General features: G+C 37.9%; 2 protein-coding genes across 3 annotated transcripts in view; both read left to right on the forward strand.

Annotated features, from left to right (window-relative positions):
- The first annotated feature begins 227 nt into the window (after positions 1-227).
- On the forward strand, positions 228-19,489 carry itga2b (integrin, alpha 2b). The gene is made up of 30 exons (XM_057344925.1): positions 228-407; positions 1,098-1,228; positions 1,320-1,417; positions 1,916-2,075; positions 2,264-2,313; positions 2,485-2,530; positions 2,704-2,826; positions 2,906-2,950; positions 3,059-3,102; positions 3,947-4,009; positions 4,189-4,241; positions 4,333-4,544; positions 5,575-5,760; positions 6,568-6,613; positions 7,281-7,388; positions 8,145-8,200; positions 8,901-9,049; positions 9,386-9,490; positions 9,570-9,637; positions 9,718-9,865; positions 10,220-10,312; positions 10,418-10,497; positions 10,644-10,724; positions 14,366-14,471; positions 14,632-14,784; positions 15,098-15,211; positions 17,908-18,024; positions 18,305-18,406; positions 18,487-18,609; positions 18,733-19,489. Exons 1-30 carry the CDS (start codon positions 232-234, stop codon positions 18,820-18,822), a joined length of 3,126 nt encoding a protein of 1,041 aa, XP_057200908.1. The 5' UTR covers positions 228-231; the 3' UTR covers positions 18,823-19,489.
- Positions 19,490-19,825: 336 nt separating this feature from the next.
- Positions 19,826-24,353, forward strand: part of fam171a2a (family with sequence similarity 171 member A2a) — a 28,565-nt gene continuing 24,037 nt past the window's right edge. The window contains exon 1 of one of the 2 annotated variants that reach the window (XM_057345701.1): positions 19,826-20,055. In XM_057345701.1, the coding sequence (XP_057201684.1) occupies positions 19,956-20,055 (100 nt within the window). In that variant the 5' untranslated portion in view covers positions 19,826-19,955. The remainder of the gene's footprint in view (positions 20,056-24,353) is intronic. The other variant, XM_057345700.1, reaches the window with a different exon arrangement.

A 24,353-nucleotide genomic window follows, 5' to 3' on the forward strand; every position in this document is an offset into this window, starting at 1 on the left:
TAAGCTCTCTAGTACACATAAAAATCCACAACAAGTCTGAAATTAGTTGATGCCACAAAACTTACTGAGCATTAAGGAAGCCGGTGACATGTTTCATCTTATCTGAAGGAAACAAACAGACACCCACATATGTCATATGAACTCAAGAAACCACAGACAAGTGTAGTAAATGCTATAATGTACAGAGAGAACTGTATTGAACAGACTCAAACCAGCAGTCTACTAGAGAAGATGGAGGGGAGGTTGAAAGTAAGCCTGCGGATTTTCTCTGTGCTGTTGTCGGTTCTCATTTATCCACATCACATCAGTGGATTTAACCTGGACCCGAAGAACTACACCATGTTCTCTGGCCCGGAAGACAGTTACTTTGGTTTCTCTGTGGATTTTTATCAGTCAAGCAGCAAAAGGTGAGTGCAACTGACGTCCATAATGCAAATTCTGCATTGATTTTGCTATAGTTGACTGTGTCTGTGTGTGGTAAACCCTACATAGTCGAGACCCACGAAGATAGTAATAGCAGACATTTTGGCCTTAATAGGCCAAGCGTAATATAGGAAAACATAAAAAAAATTTTTAAAATAAGGGTTAGAGAATAGAATACACAGATATTAAGGCCATTATGTCAATGGAAAGTTCCTATAAACCATAAAACACTGCAGGGAGAGGTCTACTTAACCATATTTTTGGGACAAATTTCTACCCAAAAGTGAGAAATACCTGATAAATCTGAACAAACCTTCTTTGAGTCCTGATTTGTAAAAACACTTCTTACCAAATTTTGTTTTTAAATGCAAGATTTTTTCTGTGAGACTTAATTTTGTGTAGCTGGGTAGTATAAAAACAAGAGAAGTCTATGGAATGTCTCCATTTTGTGCATATCCAGATAGATATTTCTATGCCATATGCCATTGCATTTTTTGGATGGAGTCCAATCTTTGGCTATGAATTGGATTTTAGTCTTCTATGATATTCCAGACAAAGATAACATCTCAGATCTTATTTCCTACTAAATGCAAGTTTTTACCGTTGTTGTATGAGTCTAGTTACATTTTTAACCTTTGTATTACCAACTACAGAAAGTTTTTTTCGCCTTGTAGTAAAAGTGTGGTGATCGGAGCACCCAGAGCAAACACGAGTCAGCCTGGGGTCTCTCGTGGTGGCTCTGTGTTTCTGTGTCCTTGGATGTCAATTGGAGAATCATGTCAGACTTTAAACTTTGACCAGAAAGGTCAGTAGCATACTGTATGTAATAAAATAATGTCATGCATAATATGCAAACAATGTAACCTGTGGTTTTAATGCTGAATTCTGAAACAAAGGTGATGAAAAGATCACACGTGATAACAATATTCTGATGGCTCATAAGTCGAACCAGTGGCTGGGTGCTTCAGTTCGAACCTACAAAGACTACATCTTGGTGAGTTACTCATACTGCAGTTTACAAAAAAAAACCTCACACACAAAAAGTCAATACAGTTTGATCATATACTAAGTTAGAGACCTCAGGGTCATTAAAGCAGTTTGCACAATTCTCAGCTTTCGACTATTTTTATATTATTTTTACCTTTCACCTATGTTGCTGTTATTATTTATTATTTTCTTCCCATATACAGTATCTTACACCCATAAAAACACAAAATATGGTTTTATAAGAATATCCTAATGACGTGAATGGGGACTGGGGCTGTCAAGCTAAAGACATGATAACATAATGATGGCAAAATCTCTTACAACTATAAATGTATTTTTCTTGCCCTATGAACAGTCTTATTACTCGTTCTATATTTACGTATCGGAAAAGATTCCATGCATGGTCAAATAAAGGCTGATGGACACATTGTGGCGATACATAACCACTGGAGAAGCACTGTAAATTGCTGATAAAAATAAATGCTACATTGTTCCTGTGAGGCAGGCCTGTGCCCCCATGTTCCACTGGAATGTGTTAATGGATAAAGAGGAAGCCATGAACACGCCTGTTGGGAACTGCCAGCTTCTGAACATGCAAACAGGACAGGTGGTGAATTACGCCCCCTGCAGGGAGCTTCATGTGGATGCAGTTTATACCAGAGGCTGTAAGGACCTAAATCTACTGCCGTATTTAGTGATGTAAACTATTATACAATTTCCTATTATTTCAAGCACGGCTTGTGATGAATGCTGTTGCTTAGTATATTACGTATTTTGTAGACTACAGAGATCATAAATGAAGCCATTGAATAGGTGTCTGACTGTAGATGATTCAGTGAATCTGTATGTGCAGATCCTGACAGACGTTATTGTGAAGCTGGATTCACTGCGGACATCACTAAGGTTTCTTCTATGTTCTCTAATGGCAGCAGAAAAACTTGTGTTTGCATATTTATCTACTTAATAATCTGAGCACTTTAATAGAGCCAAGTATCATGCAAATATCTCTCTATTTTATGTTTCACCTTTATTTTCTCCTGCTTTTATGTTTGTACTAATAATGTTGCGAGACAGGATGGCAGAGTGGTACTTGGTGCACCTGGAGGTTATTACTTTCAAGGTGAAGTATCCTCTCTTTCACCACTTCTAGAATACCGAAAGGCTGTTTTCACTCAACTGTGTTTCGTTTAATATAATATATTTGACATTGTACTATCAATAGCTTATAAGTGACATGAGGTTTGCTATGATTGTATTGCTATTGTAACACTTGGTCATGGCTATGAACCTCAGGTCAGATCATCACTGCACCTCTTCCAAACATCATGAGCAGCAGTTCCACCTTCTCTTCAATCCACTTTGTAAGTGGAGAGACCAGGACGCCACAAAGACATGACTATTACAACCTTTACTTGGGTATGATGTGTTGTCTGACATTGGTGTATGTGTGTCTATGTGTACAGTGTCTCATCATATTCATAATGTATTGTAATAGGCTACTCTGTTGCTGCTGGACAGTTCAATGAAGATGGCATTACAGGTGATAAGATAAATGGTCAACAGTTCCTTTTGTGTTTTATTGAATTCAACGGCTGATTTTGAGCTCATACGAATATCTTTTTGTATATACATTTCTGTGTGATTGCAGATTATGTTGTCGGTGTCCCAAATGATCTGCACACCGCCGGCTCTGTAAGACACGTGCAATATGTTATGGAAGCATATTGGTACCTGTTTTCAATTTGAAATGCAATACGCAAAATGGCAATACAGTATGTAAAATGACAATGCAATTGTGTATTTAAATATACATTTTAAATAACATATGTGCAACATTAAGTGCAAAATGAAAATAAAAGTGTCAGTTCCCTCACTAGTTTTAATATAGATATTTTTAACGCTCTTTAAGTTGCAAAATGAAAATGAAAATGCATTCCCCGGATTGATTATATATGTTTAAGAAAGTCAAGCAAAGCTGTAGCAAAATGAAAATTCAAATGTTATTTCTCTAAATGTGACTTTATTTAGATTTATACATCATAATTAAATAAGCTTTCCATTTATGTATGGTTTGTTAGGATAGCACAATATTGGCCGATATACAACTATTTGAAAATCTGGAATCTGAGGGTGCAAAAAAATTGAAATATTGAAAAAAACGCTTTTAAAGTTGTTCATCAGAGGTGCGGGCCTCTATAGCAGGAAGAAACTTAAACGAAACATTGCTAAGAGTTTGATTCAACACTCTCCATTGTCCTACCGCTGTAATGACGTTGTGGAGAGTAGATGAACCCGAAAGCTGAAATTCTAAGCTTTACATAGATACCAAACTTGAGTTCCCAAAGAGCGGGCAACAGCAACAATTTTGCTGCATCCACTCACAAAAATAAAGTTTTGATATATTAACGGTAGGAAATTTATAAAATTGGACTGGTTTTGTGGCCACATGGTCACATATAACACCGATGATTTCACACTTCAGTTTTGCCCTTGTGTGATTTACAAATGAATATGGAGTGTTTGTATGTATTTACAGGTCAAAATAATAAACGGTGCAACGATGCCCTTGCAAATCATGAAGAGTCTTGGTGGAACCCAGGTAAAACTGTTATTGTGGATAATGTGAAGGAAATTCTTGCTTTCTTACATCTATTAACTTTTGTATTTAAGCATGTGCAGTGGGGAAAGCGAAAAGATCTATACTGTAAAATTTGTGAGCTCTTATATTGTTGATCTTAAATGCAATAAATCTAACTTTGTATTTTTTTTCATTGGTAGATAGCATCTTACTTTGGCCATTCAGTAACAGTGACAGACATCAACAGAGATGGGCAAGTGACCACTGCAAAGATCAGTTTCCCTTCTAATAGTTGATGAGTATTGCATTGAGATCAAAATGTATGTCCCATTCCTGATCATCAGGTGGGATGACATCCTGATTGGAGCTCCGCTCTTCATGGAGCAACTGTCCACCCAGAAGTTTCGAGAAGTAGGACAGGTGTATGTTTATCTGCAAGGAGAGGGCTTCTTATTCTCCTCCAAACCCAACCAGGTTTTGACGGGAACATTCACTTATGGGCGTTTTGGCAGTGCCATAGCACCTTTAGGTGACATCGATTATGATGGCTTTAATGGTGAGAACTTATGGCCAGAAAATAACATTGCATTTATGCATTTAACTAAACCATTTATGCATCACACACAGATACAAGAGAAATATTAATGCCCTGTGTATGGATTATTACAGATGGTAATGGGTTTTAAACGAGGAACTGTGGCTGTTGTACAGAAATTCATTTTTCCACAAACAAATGAATCTCATGCAGGTGCTCTCATTTTTCTGAAATGTAATTTGTCAGGGGATACTGCCGTTAGTTGTTTCGTATTTACTGCAGTGTGTTTTTACACTATAAAGTTGTCATTAAACAATTACAAAACACCACAAAATCATCTTGAAACAGCATAAACAACTTGAAAAATAAATATCAATATATTGTTTGTCCAAGAAATAATATAATGGGGTATATGCACACGGGGCGATGGCGTACTTCCGCTAAAATCTCAGCCAGCTAAACCACGTGAGGTAATTTTCCACAAAGAATTTCAGCGAACCGACAGCACTACAGCTGAGCATTGGTGTGTACCTCTGTGATCATGCCTCGAGTAAGTGCAAAAGTTTACTTCGATTTTTTTCATATTTGTGGATGTAGCTTGAAATGGATGGCCTGAAGTGCTTCTCCTTTTTGGTTGTCGATGTGTGATGTAGTGTTTGGATAATTTAATTCACCTTGTTGACGGTAATCCTACATGCATCTTGAAGCGAACTAGTGAAAAATGCCATTGTTCCCAATGGACGCTACGTGCGCCGGATGTAACCGAGATTTTAACGGAAATACGTCAACGCTCCGTGTGCATATACCCCATTGAATTGTAAATCCTGTGACAACTTGCCCCAACCACCAAACGTTTAAAAATGCCTTTGACCTGAGAACACAGTTCCCAACCATTCCATTAAAACCTTCATTTGACCCTTATCTGATTGTATGCTATGTTTTTGTACAACTACAACAAAAAAATTATTATTTGAACTTTATCTTTGAGGACATAATTCAGAATAACTGCGTTTAAAATAAGGTCTGACCCGGTCTCCTTCTTTATTCTCAGATGTGGCTGTGGGGGCACCTGGCGCTGCTGAAGGGGGTAAAGTGTTCATTTTCCTCGGTCACAGTGACGGTTTGGCCACCCACTATGCTCAGGTCCTTGAAAGCCCCTTTCAGACCCTCAAAGATCCACCAATGTTTGGCTTCAGTATAAGAGGAGAAACAGATATTGATGATAATGGATACCCAGGTTTGTGATATATATTGCACAAATCAAGCAATGCAGTAAATAATGATAGAATTTCTAGATTTGTGCTTTTCTCAATATAATCAAAGCAAAATGGTTAGAGAGCTCTCCGTTGATGACTCCATGTACCTCCTGTTATCATCTATTAATACTGGACCTCTGATCATATCAATGATTTAAATTATCCTTAGTCACTTCCCAACAGCCTCAAAGAGCCATCAGTCCCACCCATCTATTACAAAGCCCACAAATAAGAACCAAGTCTGAGAGATCTCTCTTAAAGCTCAGAACAATCTCCTCTTAACAGGCTTTCCCCTCAATCCGTTGAGAAGATTGAAGAGTTGTCTGGGCTTTACAGGAGTGTCACCAGCTGAAGACAACGCTTTAGTCAGTCCCCCGTCTCTCTTACTGAAGTTATAAATGTAGGGTTCAGACTCTGGGGTCCAGTGTGGACATGGCAAAGCTTTCTGAGACACAACACCTCCAGCTCCTGAGAGAGACTCTTGTTGCTCTTTATCTCAATGCCTCTGTCTATAGTGGAAAGATCTCCCAGGGCTTTTCTCACAGAGACATAGACGCACAGTGTACTGTTTTTTCAGGGCAAAGTCAGTTTTTCCAACCTGCCTGGAGTTATGAAAGCGACACTGTTTGTCCCTTAATTCTCTGTTCCTTTAGTGCTGCTTTACTCACATTTTGTGATTTGAGATTTTAATGATATAATCTTCTTAGTTTGAATTGGTTTTGAAGCCGGTCTTCATATTATCAAGAATAAACTTTTTTTCTTATCATGATGATTTTTTTTCTTTTTAGATCTCATTGTTGGTGCTTGGGGTGTGAGCAAAGTGGCAACCTACAGGTAGAAGTTTAAAATAATCTATTACTGCAAACAGCCTTAAATGCTCATCTTTTTTCCTATAAACCTTTGCCCTTTCTGTACAAGTTTAAGGTCGAAAACCAGGGGTTATTAAGTATTTTTTATCACTTTTAACTTGGCGTAAAAAATGAAGAGACCATTTTTCTGAATGGACTACATGTACTGAATGTTTTTAGGTAAAATCATCATTTTTGATTCATTCTGTGAACTACTTACAAGATTTGTCCAAAATTGTACATAAAAATATTCTTTCTATTTGCATTTTTTTGCAGAAAATGAAATAAACAGGTCAAAATAGCAGAAAACAAGTTCATATTCACTTTTAAGCATTACATCACTATTTCTACATGTATTTAGGAAAAGTAAAAAAAAATGTATGTGAAAACCTCGACTTTTATCACAGTTGTCGTGTGTCTTGTCATGCTGTCAGTCTTTCGCATTGCTGTTGGATGTCTTTATGTCACTCCTGAGGTTTGATTTTGTTGAAATGCATTTAGCATTGTTTCGCCCTGTTGTTGGGTCACAGCACATCAATAAAGAACCCTTGTTGCACACTAAGATTCATCATGCTTGATAAAAAACCAAACTTAGGTGTTCTGCATAATTGTGTGTGTATTTCTGTAAGCTTGTCTTTGTTTGGCTTCCTCAGGGCACAAGCTGTAGTGAGGACGCAAGCACGACTTTCTTTCTTCCCTGACCTCCTGAACCCTGAAGACAAATTTTGTCAGCTCCCCCAGAGCAGCACCTTCATTACTTGGTAATGCTTCTGAACTTGTTAAAGAAACGACTTCTGTATATCATCGAGATTCAAGTAGCTGGCATTTAAAATGCTCTGTTAGTCAGCTGTGAAAAACCTCTCAAGGAGTCGTGTCAGAAATGGTACAGTGGGCTGCTGATACACCCACATCCATTATACGAATAAAGCACGTTTACAATGCAGATTCAAGGCTTCGTTGACAAAATCATCACTTATGTGCACACAATGAATTTTATTGTTTTACTTTCATTTTTCCCACTAGTGTTTTTTCATAAAGTTGCCAGCCAGCGCAAGCATTTTCCTTTTTACATATAATTTTCATGGCCCCCAGAATTTTTTCTTCCATGAATATATGAACATACTGTACATCGCTCCACCGTTTCGTAGCATTCATAGCTGACACAGGAGTAAGATGTTGTCATGTTTTCGCTTCTTCGCGGAAGGAGATAACATATTTACGGAACTCTGTAGAGCAGTTTGTCCGTTAAGGGCTACTGTAGAAACAACATGGCGAATTCCATGTAAGGGGTGTATGTCGATAGAAATAGGTCATTCTAAGGTAATAAAAACATAACGCTTCATTATGTAAGGTCTTTATCCACATCTGAACACATAATGTATATTATATTGCATTTATGTCAATAGATCATCCAAAAAATTACACACTGGACCTTTAAGTCGTTCATGAATGATCTTGTGTTATAAAAGCAAAAGCATGTTAATTCGTCATACCTATGTTTTCTTTTTGTTTTACAGCTTTATAATTATGGCATGCATTAGAGTATCTGGCCACAGAATTCCTGAGGAGATTGGTAAGTGATCCATATATTATTAAATAAAAGTAAAAAAATGAAAAAGATTTCATATTTCAAAAGAAATACTCAAAATGTACACTTATATTAAGAAAATACAAGTCGATATTTAAAATAACTTTGAATAAAAAATGTCAGTCTGAATTCGTGAGATTGTGTTGTACATGTACAAACATAATATACCTCTTTAGACTGGATTTAAAAGCATCCAATAGGGCTAATGGAGTCAGTATAGATATACAGTGTAACAAGGAAGGCGGGACGAGAGCCGTGAGGGAACGGTGCGAGGCCGGTGATAATGAGTGTCAGCTGCGCGTTGCACCGGTCTCGCATCTCTCACGGAGGAGCGGAAGCATAAAAGGACCAGCGACAGGAGTGAAGGACGAGAGAGGACCAGGCCTGGACATTGTGTTAAGTTTTAGTTATGTTTGTGTGGCCGGCAGTTGACCGTGAGGTAGCTGTCGGCCCTTTACTTTCGTTTTTTTTGTGGTTTATTTTATTAAAAGTTTGATTTTGATGTTCGCCGATTCCCGCCTCTTTCCTTCCTTACTTTGAACATTGTTACATACAGTAAATAAGATATGTTTAATTTCAACATTCGCATTGGCCAAACATTAACAATAAGCTACAGGTTATAGGTTATCTCAATAAGTTGCAGGATTTTCAACAGCTGTTTATAAATGTATATAATTCCCTCTAGTGCTGAACACAGAGCTGCAGTTGGACAAGATGAAACAGAGTATGGCCAGACGAACCCTCCTACTGCAGTCCCACCAGCCATACGCTCTTTTCCAACTCTCTGCTGCGAGAAACTCAGAAGTCTGCAGGAATTTTACTGCCTATCTACTGGTGTGCTTTCTCGTAACTTTCAGGTTTTGTTGATATGCAGCAAAATAGGGAAATTTAAGGTCTTGTGACCTTCATGTTTTGAACACCACTGAATGCTTCTGAGAAACCTTGCACATTGCATAAATTATTAGACTAGTTATTTTTTTTATATTGACAATCAGCACAAGAGGTCTTTGCTTGACCTTCTGTTCTGTATGTTTTAAAAGCTATAGAAGACTTCAGCTGCACACCATTTGTGTAATGTATTTTTGTCATTATATGCTTTTTTGTCAAGTCATACCAAAAGATATTCGATGTTGGAGAAAAATTACTCTTGTATCTGTCCTTTTCTTTCAGCCTGAGTTCAGGGACAAGCTTAGTCCAATATACATCTTAGTCAACTACAGCCTGGCCGACTCCCAAGATGCAGTGCTGCACGGACAAAGTGTCGCTGTCGGACAGGTGAAGACATACAGTACAGTTCACATATGGTGTTGTCTCTATGACGGCATATATTCATGTTACCTTTTTATGCATCTAGACACGTATAATACTAGACTGTGGTCCTGATAACATCTGTATCCCAGATCTGAGGTTGAAGGTGATGGCGTAAGTTTCTTTATTATCCATGACTGAGCTAAACGCTGCTTCATACAGTACGTGTATCTTAGCAAGTGTGTTCTTAACAGGTCAACAGATCCAGTCCTGATTGGAGATGAGAATCCTGCGCTGCTGATTGTGGAGGCAGAGAATCGAGGGGAGGGAGCTTACGAGACCGAGCTGTGTATCACCCCGCCGCCACATACACACTATCAGGGTGTTGTGAGCGACCGGGAGGTGAGGGTTTAGTCATTTCCTGTTTGTTTCAGACAGACACGCAAGCTAAAGAACATCAAGCTCATCCGTTCTGTTGTGTGAAAGTCCTCACCCTGCAGAAATAAATCAAGCAGTCAATTTGCTTAAAAACACTAAAGGCCACAGTGTTTATTGTCTGTTGTCTAAAAGGTACAGACAAACAAGCTCACCTAAAGGATCACGGTTTGGATAGACTGTCATGCATTGGCCAGACAACTTGTTCAAGTCAAACAAATGTTATCTGACTGTTCTCTTTATGTCGCTATGTTTGTTGATGGTTTTCGGAATAGAAGCATCATTGCCAGGTTGTGTCACATAATGTAAAATGTGTCATAGGACTTCGGTCACTTGGTGTGCAGTCAGAGGAAACAGAACGGGTCAGTCGTCGTGGTGTGCGATTTGGGCAACCCCATGGAGGCTGGACATCAGGTCAGAATAACAATCGACATAATGACCCATCATAAACAATCTGTCTCGGTTGTGACTTTGGTGTTCAGCCCATTGTATAAAATGATCTTGTGTTCTCTCGCTCAGCTGAAAGCGGGTCTTTACTTCAGCATGGGTGGACTGGAACAGGTGGAAAACCACATTACGTTCCAAATGCAAATAAAAAGGTAAACCATATATTGTCAGAAAGACTTTAGAAATGTCTATTTTGCCAGCATGTGGGCATCATAATAATCTGTAACTGTTCTGGTGGTTTGCAATGTGACAATGATCATTATTTTCTCTGTCTCTTGATCTTCCTTATTATTTGCAGTAAGAACAGCCAGAACCCAGACAGTAACCTGGTCCAATTGCATGTTAATGTAAATGCTGCAGCTTCCCTGGAGATGCGTGGGTTGGTGCCGCTGTCATCTTCTCTCATCACTTTTACTTCCCACATGAATGAAGCTGAAAGCTGAAACGGATTTGTTTTGTCAAATACAGTGTAGAATACAAATGCACCAATGAGAATGAATCATAGATGAAAGACTTTAGCCTTGGGTTTTGCTCAAACATAGTTATACTTCTACTTAATGAGTTTTAGTCTGCTACGGTCATATCGCTATAATCGCATAATTTTAAGACTGTTTTTAAATTTGAGATTTCTTATATTTTAAATGTGTATATCTTTTAAAGTGAGAATAAACAAAATTTATTAGGATTTACCCAAGCATAGATACCCACAAATCTTTTATTTCGTTTTTGATGTTTCATTTAGTGTGGTGTTAAAGGAACAGTTCACCCAAAAATGAAAATTCTGTCATTATTTACTCACCCTCGAGTTGTTCCAAATCTGTATAAATGTCTTTGTTCTGATGAAAACACGGAGAAATATTTTGTAGAATGTGTTTTGGCCACCATTGACTACCATAGGAAAAATTTCAATGGTAGTCAAAAAGTGCCCCAGAACTGTTTGCTTTCCTACATTCCTCAAAATATCTTAATTTGTGTTCAACAGTAGAAATGTATTAAGCGATTTTCCCTACTATAGTAGTCAATGGTGGTCAAGAACTGTTTGGTTACAAGCATTCTTCCAAATATCATTTCATCAGAAAAAAGAAATGTATACATATTCGTATAATCACGTTCTTTAGGAAAAGAATCCCTCCAAAGATCGATCTTTCCTTTATCTCCTAATAGTGCTTTAAATGTCTTTACTATAGAAGTTATTGTTTTCCTTGCTGGTTTGGAGGTATCCATTTTTGTATTAAGAATTATGTTGAAGTCTCCGCCACAAATTAAGGTTCCGTTTGTCTTCGGTGAGATCATATTTAGCATTATTTGATAGAACTTAAATCTGGGGGGACATAAACATTCAGGAATGTAATTGGATCCCCATCAATTTGTCCTTTAATTGAAATATAACGCCCTTCTTTATCTCTGATTTCAGCCTGATGGTCATATCTAAGATTGTTTGATATTAAAATAGCCACTACCCTCCTTTTACCAGAAGGATGTGAAGATGAAAACACTTGTTTAAATCCGTTTCGAGCCAATTTAGCATGTTCAGTCTGATTTAAGTGGGTCTCTTGCAAGAACGCTAATTGTACCTTTTCTCTTTTTAATTTTGATAACATTTTAATTCTTTTAATAGGATTGTGGACTCCATTTATATTATATGTTACTAATTTAAATATATGATTTAAGCATAGGCGTAATTTGCGGGTGGATGGGTTGGTCATGTCCCCACCACTTTTTGCCAAAGTCAGTTTTGTCCCCACCACTTATTGTAAGAAATAAAAAATACGGAGCGTCTATTTACCGTGCAAGTAGCCCGCTTTGTAAGCAGAGGTTATTTATACTAACTCCGCCCATCAGTTTCAGATTGGAATAGACAAAATGTACGAAAGGCGCACGAAGCTTAACTGCTCCGGTAGCGTAGAGCGTCAAGCAAGTGTTACCTCCTTCATGTCGTCGTGGGTTCGCGACTGCTCTTTGCTGAACTTTTTCCCCATCACATATCAGATTGTAAAGGTATTTATTTTTAATAAAATTATGAAAATATTTGAAAATGGCTGTTCAAGTCATACATGTACCAAACATTTTGCGCTTAATTGCACTTTGGTGCTATATATTCGTCCTTATTGTTCTCGACATGCAGTTGCTATCCCCTATTGCAAGATTAATTACATTTTGATACTTGATAGAAAACTCCAATACATGGAAAAAGTCACAACTTTGTAGTTTCATGAGTTCAAAACAAAATTTAGAAAGTTTGTTGTATATTTGTAGCCTATCTGGCAATTTCGCCTGTATACTTGAATGTTTGTCCTTATTAGCAGGGGGTTGTCAAACACCAGATTTTTAAAATGGGGAAAACACATTTGTTTCAGTAGTTTTTGTTTCATCACGAATTAATACGTTTAATTACGTACGGCAACAGCCATCCTTACATATAATAAAGCACAACATGCTTTAAATTATATATTGATGAAAACATGATATAGTTTAAAAACAAATGGAAGTAGATCTGATATGTGATGTGAAAATTTAGAATAGTGAGATCAGCGGATTCAAACCTGCTTCACGGCAGTGTCAATAAGCGGGTTTCCATCACTATGGTTTTATTCGCATTTTGAAGTTTCGCATCAGAAACGAGTGATGGAAACGCCAAATTTCGAATTAAAAACCCTTAATTCGCAAAATGTTTTTACGCTCGCTTGAGGTGGTTTTTCAGTTTTGCGAAAAAGGGTTAATGCGAATAATGGGAGATGGAAACGCATTTGCCGGATAAATTCCTCCAAAAAGCCACGTAACTGCACTATGAGACGGCGTAACCTGACTAACCAGAGAACTGATCTTGTTACACAGCATGAGAAATGTTGTTACGGTCATTCTTAAATGCCTGAGCAAAGTCGTCAAAGTAGGCCTGTAATTGCCTCTTAGAACTGTCACGAATGTGTTTCCCAAACAGCAGGCATCCACAAAAGCACCGCATTTATTGTGTTTCGTAATCGTCTGCTTGCGCAAGTATATATTCTATATGAAAATCATATTCAGTGGCTTCTCTTACTTTTCTTACTGATATTTAGTGGCAGTTTATTAGGAAGTGACGGTTGACTATTTGGATGGAAACGGTGCTTATTCGAAAATGTTTTATGCGATATTCCAATTTTGCGCATAAGCTAAATTCGCAACTTTGGATGGAAACCCAGCTAATATTACTTGTCACGCGTCTTTCGCACTAACGTTACACCACTGAAGCCGTCGACAAAGCGGCTCAGTTTTTATACTGTTTTCTAGAGGAGTCACCTACATGTTTCGCGCTTGTGACGTCCATAAATATCCCCAACGAGTTCTTACAGAAACAATTTATTAAAGTATTGTTTGTGTCGTCTTTGTCCCCACCACTTTTCAAAACAAAGTTACGCCACTGGATTTAAGTCACCCATATACTATTTTTCTTCCTGAATTCTCTCAGTTCGACGAGTATCTTTTCCAGGCTAGTTTCGCCGTCTGCGTTAGTATTTAGGCTCGCGGTCGGCTCCGCTTCATCAGTTTATTCCCCAGGCTTTTCTTGGCGCCCTGGGGCTTTCTTTTGTTTCGCCCTCGTTTCCATACCTGCCCCACACTCCATTGCAGTGTTCTATATGAAAGGTTGTTGAATATTTAAATATTTAGGGGCTTTTAGAACTATTCGTCGGGAGAGCCTTATGGCTGGAATACACTACAAGACTTTTAAAATCTGAACAGATTTTTTTTAAACTAGACATCATACACTTGCAGACTTTTTGAAAGTTTCAGATAGAAACACACTAACTAATAAAATCTGCAGACTGGCACAGACTTTCTGCAACAAGTCCAGACTGAAAATCTGAGCAAAAGTCTTGTAGTGTATTTTAGCCTTTACACTCACGCAGCCATCAGTGTTCGCGCGCTACCGGACGCGTCTGTATACATATTTGGAACAACCTCAGGGTGAGTAAATGATGACAGAATTTTTATTTTTGGGTGAACTGTTCCTTTAATACTGAATTTAACATTATTTATAAACAGAGTATCTTCTCCTGTTGACTGTGTCCTGCCTATTGCTAAATGGGAGGGAAAAGATTATCCAGAGGACTTGGATGAAGTCGGGCCGCTTGTAGAGCACGTATATGAGGTAATACAGAGAACTGATTTTCAACTTTTTCTCTACATAATACATTAAAAAATCATTGCAGGACCCCCTGACTGAATCCAATCCCTCTAGGGTTTGTAAGAGAGTTCAGTGTCACGTCAGGTTTTTGGAAAACTTGCACATGTTCTCTCTCTTGCTTCAGTTAAGGAATATAGGTCCCAGTCCTGTCAACATTAATCTTAAACTAGAGTTTCCGGTTGTACAAAACGGCTCCTATCTGCTGTACGTGTTTGCCAATGCCTCTGAAGATCTCCTCTCCTGTCAAACAGACAACTCCAACATCGACCCACGTGGGGTAAGAGCATCCCCTGCTGATCAATGCTAAAACTACACCTTAAATACCATTTTATATTTATTTGAGTTATAATAATTTACCCCCCCCCCGCCCCATTATTGTACTATTGAATTGTCCACAGCAATATTTTCAAACGCTCCTTTCCGTGCAAAGATATGTGATAACATGATGGTACAAGATGGGAACAGCATGCTGTATATTATGATATTAAATGATTGACATTTTCATTATATTCTATTGTACATGTTTGTATGTGCTTTTTCTAGTCTATGGCAATAACCTTACCCTGTTCTTTATTGAATTCCGTCCACAGTTAGTGAAGATGGAGTCCAACAACCTCACTGTAGCCCAAGTTCATCATTTCAACAAACGTGACCTGTCACAAAAACCAGAACATGAACAGCTGTGGCAACAAACTGTCCATGTGGTAAAGAATTTTCACTTCTATGTGTATGATGCCAATACGTTGTGTTGTGGCCCTTTTTTAAAAACGTTATCACTGTATCGACCAAACCTTGAGTTGTTTTTTGTAATAAGTTTCACCAGAAGAGGGGGGCGTTGCTTAATACTCAACTCAACTCAACTTTATTTATATAGCGCTTTTACAATTTTCATTGTTACAAAGCAGCTGCACATGAGACACATTGACTACAAGCAAAACAATCAAAGTTGTACCTGCAAAAACAAGAAAAGGTTGAAAACACAGAAGACAGACACACCCACACACAAAACACTCCACACACACAACACGCACACGCACCAACACACACAGACACAGAGACACACACACACACGGATGCGCACGCACACACACACAACACACACACACACGTACGTACACAGACAAGTACGCACACACACACACGCTCAGTGAGAGCACACATTTAGGATAAAGGAGAGAGAAGCACAGGTCAAATATAACAGACTATAAATTCCTATATGCAATATTAATTAAGTAAAACTTTAAAATTCTAAAGCAGATATAGAGGACCAACATACCATACCCTTTTTTTATTTTTACTCACATATCACAATCATACGGAGCCCGTCTGGTCACCCCTCGGAGAAAAAAAAACAAGACCCGCAAATCCGTGGCCACAGTTTTGTAATTCGTTCCCTCAGTTTACAAAACCGTGCTCTCGGATTAATAAACTGTACCCACGAGTTTACAATCCGTGCTCTCGGTTTTGTAAACCGTCCCCTCAATTTTTGAAATCTGTACCCACGAATTCATAATCTGTGCCCACGCTTTCGCAATCCGTGCGCACGGTTTTGCAAACTGTAGCCTACTCGCGGAATTGAAGCCTCTGTCTGTCAACAGAACAAGCTCCTTCCTACAGGAACATTAACCAATATTGTATACTGTTTTATATATAAATTGTCCTAATGTGTTTACACACGAGTGCGTGGCGCATATAAAGCATGCGTTCATTGCCGCGTTTCACTGGCATAAAGTTGGTTTGACATTAAACTTTCGTGAATTTAGGGACCATCTCTAAAGTACACATTAAAATACCTTTTTCCAACTTCAATGGCATTTAAAGGGAATGACTTATACCCACAAGACTAACTGTACAGTGTTCATGTGTGTGTCAGATATAATGCACACCTTTTAGATTATTTATATTTATTATAATAAACAGTTAAATCAAATGCAAATATTCTTATGTGTTTCACTGCTGTATGGGCTCATACATAAATATACACATTTTAAAGCTCAATAGCATTTAAAGGGAATGACTTCCCTGACTAACTGTAAAGTGTTCATGTGTGTGTGAGATAGAATGCACACCTTTTAGATTATTGATATGTACTGTATTAAAATAAACCGTCAAATCACATGCAAACATTCCTATGTGTATAATGGTCTCATACACAAATATACCATTATTTAAAGCTCAATAGCAATACGTATAGGAATATGTACATATGATTTGATGGTGTATTTTAATACTCAATAATCTAAAAGTTGTGCATAATAGCTGACACACACATGAACACTGTACAGTTAGTTTTGTGGCTATAAATCATTCCCTTTAAATGCTTTTGAAGTTGGAAAAGGGTATTTTAATGTGTACTTTAGAGATGGTCCCTAAATTCACGAAAGTTTAATGTCAAACCAACTTTATGCCAGTGAAACGCGGCAATGAACGCATGCTTTATATGCGCCACCCGCATGTGTAAACACATTAGGACAATTTATATATAAAACAGTATACAATATTGGTTAATGTTCCTGTAGGAAGGAGCTTGTTCTGTTGACAGACAGAGGCTTCAATTCCGCGAGTAAACTACAGTTTGCAAAACCGTGCGCACGGATTGCGAATTCGTGGGTACAGATTTCAAAAATTGAGGGGACGGTTTACAAAACCGAGAGCACGGATTGTAAACTCGTGGGTACAGTTTATTAATCCGAGAGCACGGTTTTGTAAACTGAGGGAACGAATTACAAAACTGTGGCCACGGATTTGCGGGTCTTGTTTTTTTTCTCTGAGTGGGTGACTAGACGGGCTCTGTACAATCAACATTTTATTTGACTCAGTTTTGTGCATAGATATGGACTTTAACATTCAAGCATATTGTTTAACAAGCATATTATTTAAACATTTTTATGTTTTCTTATTTCTTATTTTCTGTTTTTTATCTGAATTAAATTATATAGGCTATTAAAGGTCCAGTATGTAGTTTTTGGGAGGATCTATTGACAGAAATGCAATATAATATACATAACTATGTCTTCAGAGGCATTTAAAGTCCTTACATAATGAAGTGTTATGTTTTTATCACCTTAGAATGAGATATTTCTATCTACCGTACATACACCACGGGTCCCCTTGCATGGAATCCGCCATGTTGTTTCTAGCCTTAAATGGACAAACTGCTCTACGGAGCGTGTTTCATAAATACGTAATCTCCTTTGGCAAATAAGTGAAAACCTGACGAAATCTATTTCCTGTGTCAGCCACCGTAGTGCTCTCGAAAGGGAGGGGGAGCGGTGGAATGAGCCGTTGGTTGCAATTCGCAACCTCACCACTAGATGCCGCTTAAAATCTCCTTAAATTGCTCCTTTAAGTATATATATATATATTTAAATAATATTTCGATATTTCTCACACTCGGCAGAACTGTTCGAATGATGACCAGTGTCTTCTGTTCGAGTGTAAGGCTGTCGGACTGCAGAGAGATGAAAGAGCCATAATAAGAGTGATGAGCAGACTATGGGTGCAGACCTTTCTACAAGTGAGCTAAACTTCATATCAAACTTGAAAGATAGTAATAAAAAGAGACGTTTATATATTTAGACAGAAATTGAATTTGGCGAAAAAATGATCCAAAATCATCTTCTTTCCTGATAGTCACCTTAAGTTAAATCACTGGGTGCTTACACATAAACTTTCTCTGCATAATTTGTTGCGCCTTAATGTTGTAAACACATATTGGGAAAAACATACAGAAATAAAACTTAATTGAAAGTTTGCTTATTTTCTCTCCCTGTTTCTTGCTTCCTGTGTCTGCTCAGAGACCATACGTAAACTATGTTCTTCACTCTATTGCTCACTTTGAGGTGGCAGATGTGCCCTCAAAGATCCAACCTGCTCTGCTGCCCAGAGGAAACGCAGAGGTGAGGTTTCATTAGTTTCTGGTTGTAGTATTCACTATATGCAACTCTTAAGAACACTGTGGTGCGTGCTGCCGTTCTAGACACGTACAAATATAGTCTGGAGACGCCCAGATGGACACGAGGAGGTGCCTGTGTGGTGGATTGTGGTGTCAATCATTGCTGGACTGCTTATGCTGGCTGCACTGAACATCATTTTTTGGAAGGTATTTCCTGTCTTGAGCAGCAGAGGGCGATGTGTCCCATTAAAGTCATTTGGGACGAAGAGTAGATCATGCTCACCATGTAAATCTCCATTTATGTTAACATGCATCACTGTGTGTTTTAAGGTGGGGTTTTTCAAGCGCAACCGTCCTCCTTGTGATGAAGATGGTGATGACATGCAGCGGCTGAGTGGAGAGCAGACTGAAACAACTTGAGTTTTATAATGCTTTGAAGCTTTAGGTAGTTTTTGGCTTTTTAGTGTTGTCCTTGGGCCATCACATAAGCCTTATAATAGCCAGTTATTGTTTTTATCTATGAATTCATACACACACTCTAATAAAACTCATAATTTTGACTTTGTGCCACATAAATATTAAATATCATTATTGATTAGTGCCATTATTGCACAATGACAGCATGTATTCTGTAGTTGAATTAAACATATATGGTGGTTTGTCAATTATATGCATTGGGTGACCCGCCTATCAGAAGATGCGGGTCTTATGGGTATACAGAAATAGAATTCAGTGGAAAATGATGCACTACTCATGATCTCACATTTAAATGTAATGTACAGCAATGTCGATAAAACCTAAAGGCATGCCCTCATTAACATTAGTACAGATGGGAAAGAATCATTGAACTGTAGAAATATCAGTTCACTTGTACATGAAACATGAGCAGAATATAGACTTCTGTGTGTCATTCTGAATAACCAATAGCATTTAATTCTGTGTTACAATTTACAAAAGCACAAATTTATAAACGATATGCATGCATGTTTTATGTATGAGGTCCACTATATTTATTTATAATAAAAAAATATGTTTTACTACATGTTCAATTGTGAAATCTTGTAGATGTATTAAAAGTGTAATCACATAGGGATTATTTATAAAATATGAGCAATACAAACTGCAATGTAAATCTTGAATAAATTGTATGGAATTGAATAGCAACCATTTGTGTTTGTCCCCCATTGACTTCCATTGTGGACCAAAACCACTAAGACATTTCTCAAAATATCTTCTTTTGTGTTTCACAGAAGAAAGGGTCATATACAAGTTTTGAACAACATAAGGATGACTATATGATTTTTAGGTGAACTTTTCCTTTAAATGTTAAATGTAAACACGCGTTTAAGTGCAGAGTAGCCACTGTCACCAGAGGGCGCATAGGAGCACTACACCCCAAGCTCACCCCCTCCCATCCGGGCCAGCAGGACAGAGAAGCGGAGCACTGCTCTTTCTGAAGGGAGTGGGACCCGGGAGCAGCGAGTCTCGTCCATCCCGCGACCGAACATGGATGAACTGCTACTGAGGGAGGATCAGACGATGTAGCTGTAAGAATGCGTCCACCGCGCGCATCCCGCTCTTTTCTTCTGTTTCTGTTCCTCTGTAACGCATGGAGGACACTAGCAAAATCACTGCCGACCCAAACAACAGTCGGTGAGTTTGTCGTTTCTCTTGATTTTAGATTGTAGCCTCCGCGTTTGGCTGTGATGTTTCTCTGGAGCGCGCCGCTATACGCGCCATCGATTCACGGCTTTATTATGTAAAGCCTTTTGCTTTTGCGCGTTTTGCTACAGTGTATCAGGCAGAGTTGGATTTGCCCGCACTAACTTTAGAGCATTATGGGAGTTTCAGTTTGAAAACAAAAGATTTTAAACTCTTCGGCGGCCCTTTAGTTGACCCCAGCGCGTATCTGTTAAGAAGTTCGTGTGACGGGCCCTGGACGTCATATACACTGGCGCATGTCGTATTTTAGTCCTGTTCCTATATTGAGTCCAAGGAGTAACGTTATATAGTTTAACTAAGCACTGCCACTGAATCATATAAAGTTTTGTATTATAAAGACCACCCACACGTTGGCAAGATGGTTACGAGTCATTTTAACGAGAGATAAGTTGAAGTCCGCAATTGTTACCTCACTCACATGAACTCGTTTTTTATGAATATGTACTTAAGTAATAATTGAATGTTATTTGTCTTTAAGTAATGTCTGAAACAAAATAAAAAACCTGTTTTTGTTTAGAAATAACATGACAGCAAAACATGTAAATTACAAATCATCAGACGATTTTTGGCCAACATAGTATCAGACCAGCAAATGTAGTGTTTATTTGCCCTAAATTTTGTCTTATTAGTTGACATAGTTTGTCACCACAAGACCAAGTGGATCTTTAGGCGTTGTTTATGCAAACTCTTTTGTGAACACCCTTTTCTTCCTCAGCAACTTCCGATGAATATTAATGTGGATTTATTTGTTTCTCGGTCAGTGATCATGTGCTCCATTCCTGTTTGCTCTGAGCAGCATACAAACTCTGGAAACTCAGCCACAGATTCTTAGGCTGATATTTTCTCCCTTAAGTTAGGTAATTCTGAAAAATGTATACAAAGTTACAAACTATAACTGAAACTGAAGTTTCTTTGAGGTTAGTTATTTGTTTCTTAAAAAGCCATTATGTCGCACTAAGCATGTCTCACTGTTGTGCTGATAGAAATTTCTGTCAGAACGTTCAAGGTCCTCCAATGTTATTAACATATGAATAGCTTAAATTAGCAAGGAATCAAGACACATCCACTAGATCTTATTATCATACTGTCATGTTTGATACACAATCTCTTTATGCACATATTAAACACGTCATACATATTAATGTGTTTTTGAAAATTAATTTAGGAAAATCAGGCTGTAAGATTTTCCTAGGTTGTGAGAGATAATGTTATTCACCACATTAGTTCATATGTGAAGTTACATTTGACGATAGTTTTGTTTGCCTTGCAGCCTTCACTGTAAGAAAATCCCTTTTGGGATTCAGGGATTATTCTCAGGTTTCAGAGATGTTATGGTGAATGTCATGGTTCTGGAAGTAATACTTGATTTTATCTGACATTTAACAATCACTGAAAAAGAGTCAAATGCATTTAGTTAAACTTGCAGATGGACTTTGTCTTTAATAAATTTCTCCCAGACTTTCAAGACTGTCTTTAAAATATATGTGTGCACATAATTATTGAAATAATCCATGCCAGTGTTGTTAGTCCACTGTGGTCAAGTCTCTTAACACAATAGCAGGATGGCTGGGTAGCTTCCTGACACTTGTCTGCTTTAGTTGTTATGTTCCAGGAAATGTGATGATGCTGATTTTGCTATACATATTTTGCAGTGTTTTGCGGGTAAATTTGTACCCTGTGTGCTTTCCCTGTTCTTGTTACAAATATCCATAAAAGCCTGGTTTTATGAATGCTCCTTCATATTTTTAGGCAGCTTCGCTTTACAGTGGTGGTGAACTAAAGGATTGATGCTCGGTTGTCTGAATCACATTGATGCATCAGATGTTCTTAGCAAAGCTTCAACTAAAGCATAACATTTTGTAATCCTCATGAGTTTGTGTTTCGGCACAGCATGCGCATCACCATCCAAATCAAGCTGACACCGAAAGCCTCAACCTCTGATTCAGGACAAAGGCCTGACGAGGACAAACCAACCAAGATACTAATTCACACTGACTGCTGGAGATTTCAGTGAATCCGTCTGTGCCTCTAGGCAGGTGTTGACCCTAACCATTTCACACAGTTCTAAAAACAGCTGTACAGTTTCTTGTCAGATGGTTTTGGGCAGAGATTCAAGTCATAAAGGCTGATTTCAGAACAGTTTGAGAGCTAAAGGTTTTGTGGGGAAGGTTTTATTGTAAACCAGGTGTCTGTTTTGCTCTTGTCTTTTGTGTTGTGTGGACAGAGCTGCAGAATACTTTCCAGGTGCCACCTAATGAGTCATTGTGTTGTCAACTTATAGTGGATTTCATGAGGTTCTCCTGTATTACATCCTCCTCATGCAAAGACAAGTGTTTCTATGGTAGCGCTTGTTTGAGTGCTGTCCCAGCTTGCGGCTGTATGCTTTTATTTCGGAAACAATCACTGCATTGTACTGCATGTTGCTTTGATCGGATGTCATTGAAATTCAGAACCTGTCTGACTTGGTGGAGTTACAGTGATATCAAATCAACCATGTGTAGATATAAATTATAAGTAGTTTAAAATAAAACATTTAATCGTGCTGATGATTGAAGATGAAGTGTGTTTCTAGGGGTGTAACAATACACACAATAAGGGGTGACAATAAGATAAAATCGCAATATTTAGACCAACATGAATAGGAAAAATAAATCTACATTTTCAGATAAATTAAAAAAGTTAAAAGCTAGGAAAGTGTAATCTTAACAGTTCACCCAAAAATGAAAATTCTGTCATCATTTACTCACCCTCAAATTGTTCCAAATCTGTATAAATGTCTTTGTTCTGATGAACACCGAGAAAGATATTTGGAACAATGCTTGTAACGAAACCAAAGTTTTTGGCCACTATTGTCTATCATAGTGAGAAAAAATGCTTTATAACTTTATTTGTTTTGTTGACGACAAAAGAAGATATTTTGAAGAATGTAGGAAAGCAAAAAAGTTCTGGGGCATTTTTGTCCGCCGATGTAATTTTTCTGTTTGGTTACAAGATTTGGAACAACATGAGGGTCACGGGTCAGTAAATGACGACAGAATTTTTATTTTTGGGTGAACTGTTCCTTTAAAAGAAGTCTAAAAGCAATAACAGCACAACTAAAAAAAACATAAAAGCATTATGTTGACCCAGGTGACTTGTTGAAGGTTCAACCAATAGGATTAAACAGATGTGATATAGAAAATATTACCTTATGTACAATGCATAACTTTTTTGTATCACTATACATTGTTACATCTCTAGTCATTTCAGCATCACTGAACTGCTTATAGTCGGAAAACAATCTGAAAAATGTTTTACTGTTCCAGGCCTTTTTACAAACAAGAATATGAAATGAATTGAGTTGTGTTTCTAGTCTGAATCGGAGCAGCAGTTTGTGCTTCTGTGAGTCATTGAATGTTCTTTGTAAGACATCAACGATGTCATCTGCTTTGACATGTCTAATATTTATGGCTTTTTATAACTGTAGTTTGTGGTCGGAAGGGTACAGAATAGATTTGCAGGATTTTCTGGTCACACGGGCCGTCACATCTTTAGGGAGTGCGCGTCTGGGCACCGGCCCACCTCAAACTCCTCGGGCAGCTGTTCAAAGATAGGAATTTCTTTGTTGACACCAGACACCCTAACACTCAGAGGAAAAGGCAGATTTATCATCGACAAAACCCCTGTAAACCCAACTTCTGAAGAGATCCTGCTTTACATCATCACGGGGTGCCTGTCTTTAGATTTTCTGATTGGTGGGTGTAAAAACGCTTTAGGAGAAACGCATGGAAATTTGGAGATTACATCAACGACATTTAAACTAATCCTCGGTTTTGTAAAAAGGCCCAGTGCTTGTAAAACACAATCCAGCAGGATGTCTTCTAGTGTGGTGTATGACAAATACTGTGTGTGTCTAATATGAGTTTAGTTTTAAAAACTGTAATCTGGATTAGACTTTAGAGAGGTTCCTTGTAATCCTTTTACAATCCTTATACAGTTTTCTTTTTATGAGGAAAAAGCAGACGGTTTGGCAGATGTTTTGGTTGAAATTAATCAAATGTGACTTTTGTTAACAGTGATACATGAATAGAGGGAAAGACCTTTAAACTGACTAGTAATTCATCATACAGGAGTTTTATACTGAATACTGATATACTGTTTTTGTTCTTGTTAAATTATCTATATCTCTTCCTCTTTTTTTGTAGAGGCAGTCCATCACTCACATGCAGTACACGATGAACAAATAAAAG

Source organism: Triplophysa rosa, linkage group LG11, assembly GCF_024868665.1.
Source record: "Triplophysa rosa linkage group LG11, Trosa_1v2, whole genome shotgun sequence".
In the NCBI taxonomy this organism is placed as follows: domain Eukaryota; kingdom Metazoa; phylum Chordata; class Actinopteri; order Cypriniformes; family Nemacheilidae; genus Triplophysa; species Triplophysa rosa.